Consider the following 17,028-nt stretch of genomic DNA (forward strand, 5'->3'; position numbering starts at 1 on the left):
GGGACAGCTTCACTCAATGGCTGAAAGCATGGTTTTATAAATAGCTGCAAAGTGCTTGCTGAGAGTGAATGTTTTTTCCTAGCATTAAAAAAAAAAAAAAAAAACAGGCCCCTCATGAGTGTGTACACGATTTTTTTTTTGATTCGTTGATGACTTACTATGCATCTAAGCACAATCCATCCATAAAGCAAAACCCCTGCAACTGTGTTACCCTATTTGACAGAGGTCTGTTCACAGTGTTATTTATGACCTCGAATAAATCAAAACCAAATTAACAGGATTTGTTAAAAATTTTAATTGAAATCTGTTTAGCAATGCACCAAAAATATCTCTTTGCAGGAAAAACACACTTGTCTACACATAAAGATTTGGCACTAACTGGGTTATAAAGCCCAATCTAGTTATGTTTGATGAATTGGTCGCTGCAATCGCAAACTGTGACGTCAAAATGCCAAACCTTTTATATTTGCACTTGTCTGCAGCATTTTTCATTAGTAAGTCATGGCTTGGAAAAACACACCGCTACACTCCTGGAATAGCAACAGAGGAGGTCATTTACAGAAAGCTGAAAATCTCTTTTTTTTTTCTATTGTCTCGATCCACAAATTCAGTGTCATCTAAAAGTCCAATGCTCCCACACTGATGGATGGCACCTCCAGCTCATCCATTTTGTAAATGTACCAGCAGTGCCTAAATCATCTAATGTATCAAAAGAACAGTATACAGTAAACAGAGACGCTATTCACCTAATCAGTTCTACAATTATATATTTATTACACTAAATTCTAATGAATTACTACAATTTTTAACTAAAACTACAGCGGCTGTTAAAGTTGGAGTAAAAATCTGCATTAATTTCTGCTGGCATAGGGTTACATTAAAGAACCTAAAATGGAAATACTAATCAGGGTTTTTCCTGACTCCAATTGGCCTATGAATGTTAACACAGTTATTTTGTGTTCAGATAAGTCTTCTTATCTTCAAATGAACAAAAGTGGTTTAAATAGTCTCTGCTTAAACCTTTTACCCTGCTCAAGTAAAGCACAACTGTAAATAAGCATTGACTTGTGCCCAAGACAAGCTATGATCACAAAGTAGTGTCACTGTTGTTAGCAGATAAATCATAAATGTATGAAATATAAATACGGGAAAAAAGAATGGCACAAAGCCTAAAATTTTTTTAAAAAGCTTTAACCTTCGATGAAATTTTGCCTTGGGCTTTAACAGATGAACATAAGTCTGTGTTTACCTCAACATTTTGCAATCCCTTGCCAAAACAACCCTAATATGCTGAGCACATCTTAGGATCACAGAAAACAGATGGCATCAGGCAGATAGTTGCCGTGTCACAAACAAACAGAAAAAAACAGCTGCCAGCTTCTTCTGGCTCTGAGCTCAGAGCAGTAGCATAGAATGGGATAGAGGGTGTAGGACTGAAGGCACAAAATATAACAGTATGGAGAAGACATATTACTGACCTGAAAGCTACAATAGATGGTCTGCCTGGGGAAGAATAAGCACAAAACACCTCCTCTTCTTCATATCCAGTGTGCCTCTTCTGGGCCTGAGCAGAATAACAATTTCTCAAGTTTCAGTCTGATTTATTATTCCTAACTATGTTCTCCTGTTTAAGTGAAGGGTCTCTTTAAAAAGAAGGCTGACTAAATCACATTAGTGATAGCATTATCTTACCCTGTCTTTAGCATTTACCTTTCTTATCATGCCATGAAGTTTTGCTTGTTTCCTACAGTAAGCATTCCAGCTTTCTTCATCAAAACCATAGTTAAAGTAATCTGAGATGTTAGCACCTAAAATAAAAACACTAAATGGTAATGAATAGGTCTGAATGTAATTACTGAATGCATACAAGAATCTCATTGATGTGTCAGGTCAAACAACAATACTTACCAGCTTTTCTCCATGGCTTTTTCTCCAAAAACTCTACTTTCTGGTTAATTTCTTCATTTCCTTGGACTTTTTCTAACAATAGGTCATTTGTAGTACCTGTAAATCATCCCAATGCAGACATAATGATGTCACATACATTTCATATATTTGTCACATATATCGTCATTTCTCATTTATTTTCAATAAGGAATATTTTAAATCATAAAGATCTGAGTTAAGTCAGCTGATTTGCAGTAATGAAGCTGACATTCTCAATGTGAACTAATTATGAATATGTGTAAAATGACTGAAAGTGTACTTTTTTAAATGTCAAATGGTCACTGGGTTCTCTAATAGGCTGATCGTTTTCACTGTAAAATTCTATATTTAAATTCTTGGCTGACTCTGAGGAGAAATATAGTCACTGTGTGTCTTTGGAAGCTGAATGCATATCAGTTAACTGATATAAGACATTTATATCTTATAGTCTTCTTATTTCTTAAACCAAGTTTACAATAAAGCCTGGTCTTTGTGTGGCTGTTTTGTTTAATGTTTCACTGTCATTTGTGTTGCCCAAAAATCTCAAAAGGGTTGTCACTACTCACCACCTACATGTTGTGTCCTCCTAAGATGCATAAATGTACTGCAAGAAATAAGGAGGCCCTCACATCATCACCACTGTTATCTCTATCATCATCATTAGTAACTTTAAATAACAGAAAGAAACACTTCTGTCTGGGTTGAGTGCTGATGACACAACGCGTTAACTTAAACACTATGAAAATATCTCAAAGCAAATTTTTGACAGAAGGGGGTTTTTGACAAATAAGGCCCATTCATAACATACCTAACAGCTACAAAAACACAATAAAAAGCTGGAAAAATTCAAAATAATATGTCATTATCATCTTGGACAGCTTTCAAATTGTCCCATAAACAAAAGAAAGGGATGAAAATAATATCAAATCATCAAAATAGAAAAGAATTTCCACTCACACAGATAATTGTCAGAATGATTTTACATTACTGCAAGAACACTAAACCTTGATGGGTACAAGTGAAAAATGGCATTTAACCATGTCTATTCACGTTCAGGTTTTTCATGTGGGTATTTTTTTTCCCATTAGGCACTGATCAACGTAAGTGACACTGTTGTTCTTTAAATTGCTTGCATGATTTCAAACAAATTCCCAAATGCAAAAACAACTAAACTATCCCGCCCAAAAAACAACATTGTTTAAGCCTTAGTATCCTTTACAGTCACTAACTGTAATTGGCATGTTATGCTACATTTATTCTGAGGCATAAAGGCTGGTGTAAACATACAAAAAAAAAAAAATCAGGGCTCCAGTTGTATGATTGCTAACATCCCCATTTCCCAGCTCACAAACAAATACCTCTCGCCTGACAGCGAGTTAATGAGCATCAAATTCTTTTTAATGCTCGACATGACTGATTGCACATTTCGGGCAGCACACAAGGTGCCGTCACATGTATTGTGCAACTATAATGTCATTATCGTACTGTGAAAACTGTATTATACCTGAACGCTTCATTAGTATAATACTGTTGGAAATAATCATGCCATTACAGTTTATTTTCAATTTGTCTACTGCTCACTGCAATTTACGGCCTGTGAGACGAGTATCTAACTCCTTCTAATTCATGACAACAAAATTAATATTGCTTTGTAACTTTCAATAATTTTGTATTCTTTTGTATTGAATTGTTTCCTTTAGTTTTTAGTGGTTTAACTTAATTTAAACAACATTTCATGTATATTTTTTTTATTATTTAGAATATTGTCTTGACATATAAAGGGTCCCCTGCTTGGTTAGCGTGGGGACCCTTACTGGTCCAGTGTCGAGTACCACTACGCCTTATATACATATATGCACATATATATACGCGCAATGCCAGAACAATGGCTGTACACAACTGTAAATTTGCACACTTATTTATTTAAGGCACTGGCTACACACCTGGGTGAGAGTCCAACCCTTTGTATCTCGTGTCGGTCATCTGTGGCGTTCATGTCATATACCCCTAAAACAAGGAACTTGGAGGTACATTAAAATCAAAGTGGCTCTATTGAAAACAGAAGAAACAGCTGGCCTCTTTAAACTAAGCTATGGTATCTTTCCGTTAAACGCTGGGGGAAGTGATTTAAACAAATATAAAGAGGAACTCATAACTCTAAGCATTAAACATTTTTAGGGGTTTAATTGTTTGTGCCAACTGTCATTTAAATTCGTTTTTTAATGAAGGAAGCTCGTGTCAACAAATCGCCATGACTAATTTCAATTAGCTTAAAATCCATCAAGACTAATTAAACTTCACATGTTTAACATAATTTTTGAGATTAAATTTACCCGCTGGATCTTCCCCCTTTTAGCTCTTGTCGTTCTTGGTTATGGTAGTGAAAGTCTAGATACTTCGTGAGAATATTGCATAAAAAGTTTTCCTTTATTAACTCTGTAACGATTGTTCTCGGGATACTGCTTATTGTCATAGCAACGACGTTTGGGTGACGTTTTAATGAAGCGACGGGTTAGCGCCACGTCACCTTTAAGAGACGTGTGTTTGTTTTGTTGGAGCTACTTAAGCTGAAATTGCTGATGTGTCTTTGATTTCGGTGAATTTAGCTGATACACGTAACTAGGAAAATGTTGGCGACTGAGGAGTTTACGCGATTCCCCCTCTTGATGTGGGAGAAGGTGCTGTCGAAGGTAAAGAAATCTGTTGTTTTCATGGATGACAAATGTGCAGAGGCTCTCCACTGGAGTGGAGGAGCTGCCACGTTATTGGAAGCTGGAGCCAGGAATTTAAAGCAGTTTTCGAGTTTCGAAGCGTGCGGTGTCAATGAGCCTAAAGCCGTGTTTGTTGTCAGCACACTGTTGAAAGGGAGGACAGTTGACATTATTAAAGACATCATATCCCTCAGTCACTTTCAGTACTGCGTTGTCTTTACCACCGTTGCTCACTCCGTGCACCTGCTCGTCAACAAAGTTACGACAGAAATGGAAGGAAGCCCTGTGTTTGAGCAGTTTGAAGAGAAATTATGCGAGTGGATGGGAAATATGAACTACACGGCGGAGGTCATGCATGTTCCAGTTGTCTTCGCCCCTGTGTCACAGCAGTTGATAGTTGCACCCCCGTTTGCGCACCTGTTCCCTCTTCTCTCGCCAGACCTGGAGGCCATCAATGAAAAACGACCAGAGAAGAGAAGATTTGCAAGCCTGAATGATATAGACATGCACTGTCTCCCTGCTGAACTGCAAATTGAAGTCAAATCCTTAGCTTCAGCGTTAAATTCAATGTTTGAGGCTACAGGTACGAGAGAGGAGAGTTTTGCTCTGGGTCCAATGAGCCGCATCATAGCAGGGGAACTCGCCAATCTTCCTCAAGCAAAAAACCGAAGGAAGACAGCCCCTAATAAAGCATCGATCATCTTTGTAGACCGAACGATGGATCTTACAGGTAATATTTGTGACCATGTTGTGTTTGACCTTTCTGCATGCTGCATAAGCCCAATCACACCAGAATCATAACAATGAGAGTGGTAAGAGTCAAGTAAATGTCTAGCACAAAGATAAGCAGTTCATTTTCCCAAGAGGGTTTCATCTAAAGAAAGTTTAGATGGGTCTAATGAATCACCTTTACCTTCACTTGCCTGGCTTGGTGTGTGGGGGTCATTTAGCTGGAGGACACATGGAACCAGAATGCACATTGGGAATAAGGAAAGCCAATGGAGGCAATGTGATGCTTTACCGGCTGGGAAACCTTGGGTCCTGCCGTCCATTTAGATGTTAGTTTGATGTGCACCACTTATAAGCATTGTTGCAGACCATGTACATCCTTTCAAGGAAACTGTATTCTATCATGGCTGTGGACTCTTTCAGCAGGATATTGACCCCTGCCACAAAGCAAAACTGGTTTAGGAATGGTTTGAGGAGCACAACAACAGGTTTGAGATGTTGACTTGGCTTCCCCAGAGCTCAGTCCACTAAAACATCTGTTGGATCTGCTGAACAAACTAGTTTGATTTATGTAGGCCCACCTCAAAACTTACAGAATTTAAACTGTCTGTTGCTAATATCTTTGTGCCAGATACCACAGCACAACTTCAGGGGTCTAGTGCAGACCATGCCTTGATGGGTCAGGGCCATTTTGGCAAGAAAAGGGGAACCAACACAATATTAGACAGGTGGTCATAATGTTATGCCTGATTGGTGGATATACTTTTGTTTACTGGCAGCAGCCTCTTTCTTCTGTGAAAGCATATGATTCGTCATGTAAAAGAGAAAATGTAAAAAGAAAAAAAATTCCTCACAAATTAGGTTGATATCCTATAGATAAATTGAAATTAAAGAAGAATAACAGATGCTTTGGTTTGAGCATCCCCACCAATTAGGAACTTTCTGTGTCGAGTTTCTATGATCTTTCTGTCTTTCTGAGTACACATTTATATTGTTGCCTCTTTTTAAATTCCTGTCTTCTGTAATTTGGCAATCATTAAAATTAAATACCACCCACGATGAGATTAGTTATTGCAGAGCACTGCAGATATTACCTTAGCCACCTCCCAACGAATATTTATATCAAGTTGTCCTCTGATGCACATATATTTTTCCATACTTTTCTCCCCAAGACCAACATACATATGTACAACAGTACACTCACCAGCCAGAGCTACCTATTACACCAAGTAACCCAAGCAGCCAGGGAATGTTCAGCTTATTGATGTGGCCTTCCACAACAGTCCCAGTTTTCTTTGTGGCTCCTTGGGAAAATTAATTGCTTACCTTTTATCTGGTATAGAAGGCACATATTTTTGTTGCGTTACCAATGACTGCTGCTACATACTCAACACATATTTGTTCTTGTTTTAAATCCCAAATTTATTCATTTACAGGGGCTGTTGGTCATCATGGTGACAACCTAGTAGAGAAAGTTTTGACTATGCTAAAACTCTTACCGGGTCATGTGACAGACGTGCAGGTGGACATGCTGGAGCTCACAAGTCTGCATAAAACCCCTCACTCCAAGAATATCCTGGCCCCTGGCTGTCTTGCACAGATTCAGTGAGTGTATTTAATTTTTCTATTAATTTAGAGCATTCACCACATTCCCCGTCATGTAGAATCTAATAAGGGTGACTTGGCAATAGCTCGTCACATCATAAAGGCAACATCCAAGTGTTGCTACAGCAATGACCAGCTTGGGGTGTTAGTTTTTGCCACAGGGCTACTCTGACCCCATTATTTACAATACTTGCAGAAGTACCACATATCACTTATATACATCTTAGTACATATTGAAGACATACGTAGCACTTTGATATTGTTTTTGCTGTCTGATTTATTATAACCATTTGATCAATCATTTCACCTAATTTCAGCCAATTGTTAAAACAATAAATGTCAGTATTTGTGCAGTATTGCCGTGTATAGCCATAACCTACCTGCAACAATATTTCTCAAGTGAAGATCTGAAATATTTTATTTTGGCATTTCATACAATGTGTTTGCACTTTAAATTCCGAGTCCACGGTTCTCTGGCGTAAGACGGTTTATTCAATCTTTGCTGGCAATGAGTTGCTGCCCCGAGTTAATGAGTTTAAGTATCTAAAGTTTTTGTTCGCAAGTGGAGTTGGAGACTTACAGCTGCTGTGGCTGTGCCAGTCCAAATCAATAAACTGGTACACAAAGGTAAAGCTGTCCATTTACTGGTTTCTCTACATGCAGTGGTATAGTGACCAAAGAAATAAGGAGGCAGATAGAAGTGGCAGAAATGTGCTTCCTCTGATGTCTGTGTGTGCTCAACCTCGGTAGTAGGGTGAGGAGCTCAGTCATTGAGGAGAGGTTGACAGTAGTGCTGCTACATCCTTTTTATGTAGAGGTTGTTCCACTGAGGTTGTTTGGGGATATAACCAGAATGCCTTCTAGGTGATGCGTTTCAGGCATGTCAAACTGGGATGAGATCCCAGTGCAGGCTCATGACATGCTAGATTAAGTCTGTCCGCTGGCTTTGGAACACCTTGGTGGCCAGGGAGAGGGAATTTGCTAGTCCTACAACCCAGACACTGATAAGTGGTTAAAAAAAAAAAGAAAAGAAAGAAGATGGTTGGATGGATAAAATCATTTTGTCTAAACAGAGTTTAGACAGGTCAGCTCTCTTGCCTCATAAAGCCAGCTTTCCTTTCCTAATTTTATATGTTATGGAAAAAATGTACTTTTGTTTAAAGAACGGACCCTGTTTCTTACAGTGAAAGCATGACTATTCATTTAAGAGAGCATTTTTTTAAGAAAATAAATAAGGCTGATATCCCACAAGTAAGTTAAATTGAAATAGAGTAACAGCTATGTTTGGATTTGAACTCTACACCATTTAGGGCCTTTCTGTGTTTCCAGTTTCCATGATCTTGCTGTCCTAATGTGGTTTTCCTCTTGGTGCTCCAGCTTCCTACCGCAGTTTAGACATGCTGGCTAGATTAATTGGAGACTTTACACAATTATATTGTTGTCTCTTTTTATATTACTGTCTTCTATAAATTGGCAATGAGTAAAAAGGCATCCTTTAACACAACCTAAAAATAGATTTCTCCCCAAGCCAGGCATACTTATGGACAAATGCACACTTACCAGCCAGAGCTACCCACTCCATCAAGTGGCCTAAGTAGCACATGATCAACATTAGTGCCAGTAGTTGAGTGAAACCTGCCTCTGGTCTTAGCTCTGCAGATGCACATGCTAGGCGCCTGCGGTGGTGCTGTTATCCATGGCAAGGATTAGTCCTACATCAAGTGTTCCATTCTGGATTTGCCCCTTTATGTGGTTGCTGGAGGAAAAGACTTTGACTGAGAAGAAGAGTTTAGTGGACTGAGCTGTCATGCAGCATGTCTGACTGCGGTGATTTCATGAATGGACTCACACATACTGAATGTTTTGAGCTATGGTAAAGATTCTCTTGTAAGAGAACCTGTTTTTCTAGTTGGTGTTCCCCTTGTAATTATTTAAGGACATCTAGGCAGGGTTACCCCAACATGTGGTTGGATGTACAGTTCAAGTTTGGATTCCTATCTACCAAATAACTACGGTATACCCACAAATTACTGTAGTTGCTCTGAATAGCTGCACATCAGAATTAAATCTGGATAATTACAAGTACAGCATCAACAAGGTTGCCCTCTCATTGTTAATTTTATGATGGTATAAATGGGCCACCCCAAGGAAAACTGATAACAGAAACGAAGGTACCAACCACAATCACTGTTCCTGAGCTTTTCACCAAATATGACCAGACTCCCAGCCTAACACCAGATCTTAAAACATTTAGATGATCCATTCAGATATTGTGAACAAGCTCTGCCAAGAGCTCAGATTTTTTTTTTAAAAAGAATGCAGATAAGTATTGCTGAAAGTAATAAGTAAACGACGACAGTCTCGGTGGAGAATATCTGTGATCAGAGCCAGTTGGATCAGCAGGAGAGTTATTCCCTACACTATCTCTAAGCAGATGATCCAGCTGAGCCTTATCACAGATGTGTAGGAGTAGAGCTGGGCGATATGAGATTTTTTCATATCACGATATGTTTTTTTCATTTCAGGCGATAACGATATATATCACGATATAAGCCAAATAACTATATTTGTAAGATTTAAATGTGCCGTTGCTCACAAGTAAAATGTGAAATAATCAGCAGCTTGTTTTTATTTAAATATTTATTTCCCATAATAAGTTCAACAGGGTAGATGTACTTAAGGAACATGAGACTTTTTCAGATAAATAAAGGCAAATATTGCAAACTACACAAAAGGCAGCCACTAAAGCGTTTAAGTTTCAAAACAGAACAAACGAAACAGACTACTAAATTGTCAATTCCACTTAGAAACAAAATATTAATTCTAAAAATAAATCTTAGTTTGTTTTACAGAAGAACAGACAAAACTGACTAACCTTTGTCAATATCAAATAAACTGAGAACTAAAAGGAAATTCTCAATCTCTCCTTGTTGTATAGCTTAGCTTTTCAAACAGTTTTAACAGTTACTTTAGTCTGACAAAAGCCGAATGACGAATTAGCGCTTCCAGTCAGAGACTGAGGCTACGTCCACACGTACACGGGTATTTTTGAAAACGGAGATTTTCCGTTTTCGTTTTAAAAAATAATCCCGTCCACACATAAAGGCAGAAATGAAGGAAAACGCTGCTATGAACATGCCAAAGCAGCAGGTGGCGCTAGATTCCTAACCGTGCAGAAATGTTGGCCAATCAGAAGTCTAGAAGCCTCGGTGGGAAAAAGTAAACAAAGCTGGGGCATAGAAGCAGAACCGAGTCGTATGTGTGGAGGGACAGTAACTGTGTGTATATGTAAGCATTTAAACACTGCAGAGAGTAGAATTAACAGTAACAGTATTGTAGAAATTCATTTCACCGAAACAATAACGTGGCGCACAGTGTGACGCATGCACCAGTTTATTGTATTTCCAGACTTGCTTTCGGCACAATTTACAGTGCACGCTACTCTGTTTTTGTCAGACTTGAAATAGCCGAAATACCTTCACACTACGGAACTTCTATGGCTCTTCCGTTCGACAATCTCTCCGGCATTGGAACCATCATCTGTTTTCTCTTCGGTCGCGCTCGGTTGATTTTTCTAGTCGCTGGCTCCATTACCCGCTGGCTGTTTCCCAAACAAACACACGTGCGGCTTGGCACTTGTGCTGTACGTAACAAGTCACGCGACGTGACGCTGCGGCTGTGATTGGTTCGGCTCTGCGCTGCTTAATTTGGATTGGCTGACCTTTTTTTTTTTTTTTTTTTTTTTTTTTTTTTAAGAGGACAAGAGCGGCGAGGTCTATCGCGATAGCTTAATTTCTCTATCGAGTAAAAGTTATATCGCGATACATATCGTTATCGTTCTATCGCCCAGCTCTATGTAGGAGATTGAAATGCTGCTGAAGCAGAGCAAGGGAGATGCCTAGAATTCCCACTTTCTTTAACTGGCCTCAAGTGCACAGCTCGCTGCAGGAAGTGTTTATGTCAATCATTCTAATATGTTCAAGACAGAGTTCCTTAAATGCATGTTTTTAGAGGTCTACTGTTCTTCCCTCCTACTGGATGTTTATTTACCCATGATGTTTTTTAGCTATTTTTAGCGTGGGTAACAGAGTGTTTTTATTGGTTTTGTTATGTATGCCATCTCAACCCTTTAAATATTAGGTGTGGATTTAATTTAGACCTTTTGTATGATATTTCCCTCTGTAATTCCAGGATATTTTTATAGATTACTATGTCTTAAACATTCTGTGGGTGGCTGTTGATTCTAGCTCTACAGGCAAGACCCCACACTTACTGTGCAATTACTCTAGTATTGTCTTTCATAACCTGGTGTGAATTTCCATATCCTACAGCCTGACTCTGTGGTTGTAGTAATCATGCCAGAAAGAAAGCATACAGCATGTGGGTGAGTGCACATGCAAACCTAGGCTCTTCGTGCAGTGTTTTTGTATATTTGCTATTTCTATGCTACTACTGTCCTTTTTTTCAGCCATTAAACGGCACCAGGGTGCGCCACTTCGTGTATATAGAAAGATGATGAGTGAAAGTGGCAGTCAAAGTGTTGTTTTATATGCGCGCGTGTGTGTGTGTGTGTGTGTGTGTGTGTGTGTGTGTGTGTGTGTGTGTGTGTTTGTGGTCAAGTACGTTCGAGTCCCGTCTGTATAATTTGCTGTGCTTGGATTCACAGCCCTTTTGATCCTGAGTAGGACATTTGAACCCCATTGGCAGAAGGCACAGAGTTTTCCTCAGTCTCAGACTGAACCCTGCACCCCCGTCATCTGGCCGCCTTGGACCTTGATGCTGTGGCGGGAGTGTGTGCAGTGTGGGCAGAAGCAAGTATGGGTGGCCAAGGTGAACTGGGCCTGCCTTGGGAGCTGTAGAGATTGAGCCAAGCAGTGTTACTGACCGCACCCTGCCATGAGAAAACACTACATGGCTGCCATCTCCACAAATCTGGCCTGCAGATCCCTCATGCATACCACCAGAAAAGAGGGAAAACACCTATTTCTGTCCCAGCTGGGAAATATGAGCATGAATAAAAGCCATGAACACTGATTTCGAACAGTATGAGAAAAGTAACAAAAACAGCCTAGATAGTAAAGGGTGGAGAGGATAAAGCAAATGACAGGCAGTTGAGGATAGCCAAGCCTGTTTTTACTCTACCAAGAATAAGAGTAGAGTATGAAAAGTCACCACGTTTCTTCTACGGTTTCTCCTTAAAGGTTAGAGATTGTTTTGTTATTCTATACTTAGACAGTGAATAGTGGCATGAACAGCTGAATGAGTCTTTCAGTGATTTATAAGCTTAGCAACCATTCTGTTCCTTGCCAACAGTATAGTATGAGTTCCTATACAGTCCTGCATAAAGTAGACACACAAGAAGAAGGTTCAAGCATAGTTGAACTATGCTGCATAGGATGTGGCTTCTGGTCAAATGTGAGGTTTTTGCCTTTGTATTTGAATGAACATTTATAGTAACTGGTTTCAGTGTTGGCTGATTTTACAACTAATGATAAATGTTTCGTATACAGAAAGTGTACCCAAAGGAAAAGACACAAAAAGGGAAAATGACTTTTTCATTTCTTAAAAATAATAGTCGATCCAAAGTGAGAACCAGTTTTGCTTTGTATCTTTTGATTATTGCATTAAATTGTGAAAATAATTTCTTATCCTTTAATAAAATTGAGCCAGTTTTCAATCTGATTTTATTCACTTTCACTTTTCCTAAAGGTTAATGACAGATAAAGCTGATTTGGAAAATAAAGTTTATATCAGTGTCTAAGATGCAAAGTTTTAGCCATAATAATACATTTAAGGATGGAGTAAGCTGATGTGTCTTGTGGTTCTCCTCTTAAGTTGTTTCTGTTTCATTCACTCCCTAATTCTGCTTACTCTTCTGAAGAAGGTATCTCAAGCTGAAACTCAGAGTACATCAATCAAATAGATTACGTGCACCTGAACAACATGTACTCTGTGTTCCCATCAAGACTGAGATAACATAACCTTTTCAGTCCTGTATGCTGTCTTCTACTCTGTGGTTTAATTTACGCTGCAGAACACAAGAGCTGTTCAGGAAACTTTGTGTGTATTTGTTAACTGAGTTGATAAAACATCTCCCTAAAATGGTACTTTACTTCCTCCAGGCCCATTCCTTCAAAGAGCCCCTACTGCTGGCTTTTATTTGAAATGTGAATGTAGCCAAGACAGAGGAGGAGAGGAAGACTCCTGCATTTCCATTTCCCCCCATCAAGATCCTTTGATTTTTAACCTTCTCCCACATTTTACCATTCTGCCAGTGCTGCAAAAAAGAAACTTTTTAACATGTCTTTACTATAACCCTGTTCAGAAGACTTGACTTTCTTTCACTTAGGCATAAAGATTTAATCGACATCTTTTATGGATGTTTTAATGTTAATGTGATTGTTTGTTTATTTATTTATTTATTTATTTATTTATTTTTTGTTAAATGGAAAGCTCAAACTGCCACATGAGAATTCACAGCCACTCTATTTGGCTTTTGTAGCATCATTAAATAATTAATTCATAAGTAATACGATAAATGCATTTCGCTTCTTGCAAAAGAAATGCATACAAAAAGAAAATAAGTTTGGGGAAATAAATGGAGGAAGCAGCAATGGCAAATAGAGATGTAAATATGGAAACTAACCACGAAAAATGAATGAAATCATAAATACAAATAAAAATTACACGTGAAAGTAGATAAATAGAAGTATCAGTACAAAAGTAAATAAAACGGTGTGAAACGGACAACAAATGGGCACGCTGTCTATGTTGATTTTCCTTTATTTCAGTGACACACTACTGATAGTTTCTTTTTCACTTTTGCCTCTCCACCTACGCATGCAGATTTCTACCTCTGACACACACTCTCTACTCTCCGGCCTCACAAATTACAAATCACAGAAAATGATTATGAGCTTGTTAGCCAAAAATCACCCCCACATCCCACCAACCTCCCTGGCATCCCCCTGTGTTCACTACACCACACCTCCCCTGAAGCTGAGCCCGGGACCACACCTCTGCCACAGAAGCGCCCATTTATTTTACATTTTATGAATTGACACATTTCATTTTCCTAATTATTTTGGTGCATTTGATATTATTTATTTGCTGTCGCAGTTTATAGTTGTCTTTGACGTGTTAAATTAAATGTACATTATTTCTATGAATGAAATTACTCAGACATTTCTTTACTCCGTGCATTTTATTTTATGTCAAAGCCTCGAACCTACGTTATCCACAATGTCCGATTCAATTCAGATTCAGAAATTTTAGACTAGCAGTGGCTTATGTAAACACAAGGACCAGGATCTATAGGTTATATTAACATTTTAGTTTTTAGCTCCAATCAGGACAGATTTAAGCAACATCACTTGAGGACATTTCATTCTATTTGACTTCACGTGCAGCCAACACCTATAGGGAGATGACTTTTGTGCAAAATTTCTTAAGCTTCCTTTCCTTTAACGATTGCGTATTTCACTGTTTTAGTTGTAGTAAAAGGAAAAACCTTTTACTCATTATTAAAGAAGTGCAGTTTTAAGACACATAGAACTGACCCTCAAATTCGCATCAGTTTGTTTTATTTTACTGTTTTTTTAATTATTATTTATTTATTTATTTATCTGTTTGTGGTGTGCCTCTCCCATCATTTCCCCGCTTCCTGCAAAACTCCTCTGCCTCTTTTTCTCTCCATAAATTCACTGGGTCATTTGTCCCTCTCGCCAGAACACACAGACACTCAAGGCCAGGTCTGGTTTTACTCCCCCGCCCTCTTTCTCTCTCGTGTCATGTCCTGTGCTAGATGGGGATGTTTACAGAAAACCAACAGTGTTTTTTACCCCATTAAACACACTCCATAAATTAACTCACCAAGGAATGGGTATGACCTTGCACAATTCTGTTAGTCCATGTCTATTACGTGCAGTTCTACTGGAAAATGCACAGATCATCTAAATCAGGTGTGATGGGAAATGGATTACTCTCTGGGTTTGCAGTCTGCTGAGTGTGAAACTTCAATACTCTTTAACACATTGGGATTAGTAATGTTGGTTTGCACTAGAGCGTAATGTAGTTTGTTAATGTCACTTTTTGCAGAGATGCCAGCGTACTCTATGAAGTACTTTCATAGATCTTATATAAAAGATCGGCATACCCTTTAGGACTGATAAGGGAAGTTGGTGTTTGGTTGCCTTAGTCTTCAGTCACACAAGCCTGGAGACTGGCCTATGACCCGCCTGACAATCTCTGGGAACTAGAGAAAAATCTATATTCCACTGGTTGATGAGTGGTCTATAGAGCTTACTGGCTGGTGTTTGGTTAAAATCAGTCTCGAAGATAGTGCTGCACCAGAACTCTTGTTGTGATTGCTTTGGTTGCCTGTATTTTGTATGAAAGATGGAGTCAGAAGTGGAAACTGTTGCTTTCAAAGTAAAAATTATGCCTCACCACTGCAACCAGCATTTCAAAATACAAATGCAAAACATTTCTACCACATGGCAAGTAGTTTGCAAGTATTTGCTGTCAAGTTGATGACTTCCATGCAAACTGTGGGTGACTGTGGGAAACTGCTAGCAATCACAACAATTCCAGAAAGGATTTTGGTGCAGAAATGTATAATGCATTGTGGTCAATTTCAGACTAGTAATTGCAGCAACCTCCAGAAAACAACCAGTTCCGGAATACACACTTTTCACAGTATGCTTGGTAGTTGCCAGATGGACACTAACGGGTCTAAGCCTGTGTGAAGGAGACCTAACTTGCACTCTGTTAATGGCTACTGAGGGGTCCAGTTCAGTAGAATTCTGTGATTATAAAATCTCATTGCTCACTTAGCTAAAATCTCAGTAGAAACGTACCTAATGAGTTTATTGTGTCAGTCGTTAGTTTTAAGTCACTACATACTCACTACATGTAATCCTGTAACTGTTACCAGTGAAGGTAAGTGAGGAAATAAGGGTGCTTCGGTTTTGATGTGGGGGGAGTTTCCAGGTGGCGAATGAAATGACCATCTAATACTTTTCCTTCAGGCTTTATCAGTCACATGTATCAGTAGTATGACTCCTTTCTGAATCATAAACACTGAATTTTGTGGCAAACATGCACATACATGTTTGGCAAAATAATGAACTGGGGGGGGCTCATGAAATCCTGAGTCACCATGGTTTAAACTATCCTATTATGCTGCATCATACTTCCAGGAATGTTACCCCCCCCCAACCACACGCACACCCACCCCACTTTCTTTAATGGGTTCGATGTGGTAGGAGGAACATTAACAGACATTTACATGGCCATTCTTTAAAATAGTACACAGATTTTTCTTCAAGCAAGTATTTGATGTTTAGCTATTTTTAAATGTTACAAAACTCATTACTAATGGAATTTACTTTGGGTACAAACACCCATACACTTTAAACCCCCACTCAACATATCCAAGCAAGCTAGACAGGGCGTTCAACGTGATGTACACAAGTCAGGTGCAAGAGTGCCCCCTTCAGTCTCTGTGTGAGCAGCCTTTCAACTAAGAGAGCCTTCACTCTGCACTTCGCACTCAGAGAAAAAAAAAAAACAAAAAACAGATGACCAAACACGCGAACCCCAGTTTCCCAGCACCCCACCTCCTACCCCTTTCCATAGTAGACTAGTTACTCAATAAGGTTTCTGGCTGATTCTGTCTCACACCCTGCCAATATAAACTTCACCCCCGGGAGGATTATTCTAGCTCAAACCCCCACCTTCGTCTGACCAAATGGCCTGAGGAAAGCATCAGGGGAGTGGGACGTCTGTGGTTTTTGGGGGGTTGGGTGGGCAATAAGCCAAATGAGAACCATATTTCATTTGTACTCTGCCGAGGCCCTCCAACTTACAAGAACACATGCAGATGTGCAAGGTTGCGCACAGACATATACATGCACACACCCTCAAACAAACTTGTGGTTACTTACATATGGCCCGGTCAAGTCACAATATTGGTATTTCAGCCATGACAAGCATGTGGGACGTGATTTGATTAGTCTTAGCAGTTTTAATGCATCATCGAGTTTTCAGGGAATGG

At 39.1% G+C, this 17,028-nt stretch overlaps 2 protein-coding genes across 6 annotated transcripts in view; one reads left to right on the forward strand and one right to left on the reverse strand.

The window, feature by feature from the left end:
• The window catches only part of fip1l1a (FIP1 like 1a (S. cerevisiae)), a 27,696-nt gene extending 23,298 nt beyond the window's left edge, over positions 1–4,398 (reverse strand). For 2 of the 5 annotated variants that reach the window (XM_085448672.1, XM_085448670.1), the window contains exons 1-6: positions 4,260–4,397; positions 3,870–3,946; positions 2,493–2,530; positions 1,909–2,004; positions 1,711–1,808; positions 1,479–1,564 (exon numbers count right to left, since the gene is read on the reverse strand). In XM_085448672.1, the coding sequence (XP_085304798.1) occupies positions 1,479–1,564; positions 1,711–1,808; positions 1,909–2,004; positions 2,493–2,530; positions 3,870–3,922 (371 nt within the window). In that variant the 5' untranslated portion in view covers positions 3,923–3,946; positions 4,260–4,397. Of the gene's footprint in view, positions 1–1,478; positions 1,565–1,710; positions 1,823–1,908; positions 2,005–2,492; positions 2,531–3,869; positions 3,947–4,259 lie in introns of those variants that run through there. The other 3 variants (XM_085448671.1, XM_085448673.1, XM_085448674.1) reach the window with 3 other exon arrangements.
• A 9-nt stretch (positions 4,399–4,407) lies between these two features.
• The window catches only part of scfd2 (sec1 family domain containing 2), a 102,467-nt gene continuing 89,846 nt past the window's right edge, over positions 4,408–17,028 (forward strand). The window contains exons 1-2 of the mRNA XM_085448669.1: positions 4,408–5,367; positions 6,803–6,971. Of these exons, the coding sequence (XP_085304795.1) occupies positions 4,554–5,367; positions 6,803–6,971 (983 nt within the window). The 5' untranslated portion in view covers positions 4,408–4,553. The remainder of the gene's footprint in view (positions 5,368–6,802; positions 6,972–17,028) is intronic.

Source organism: Copadichromis virginalis, linkage group LG23 (genome assembly GCF_057382275.1).
Source record: "Copadichromis virginalis isolate Kocher_CV1m ecotype Utaka linkage group LG23, C_Virginalis_male_GT1.1, whole genome shotgun sequence".
Classification (NCBI taxonomy): domain Eukaryota; kingdom Metazoa; phylum Chordata; class Actinopteri; order Cichliformes; family Cichlidae; genus Copadichromis; species Copadichromis virginalis.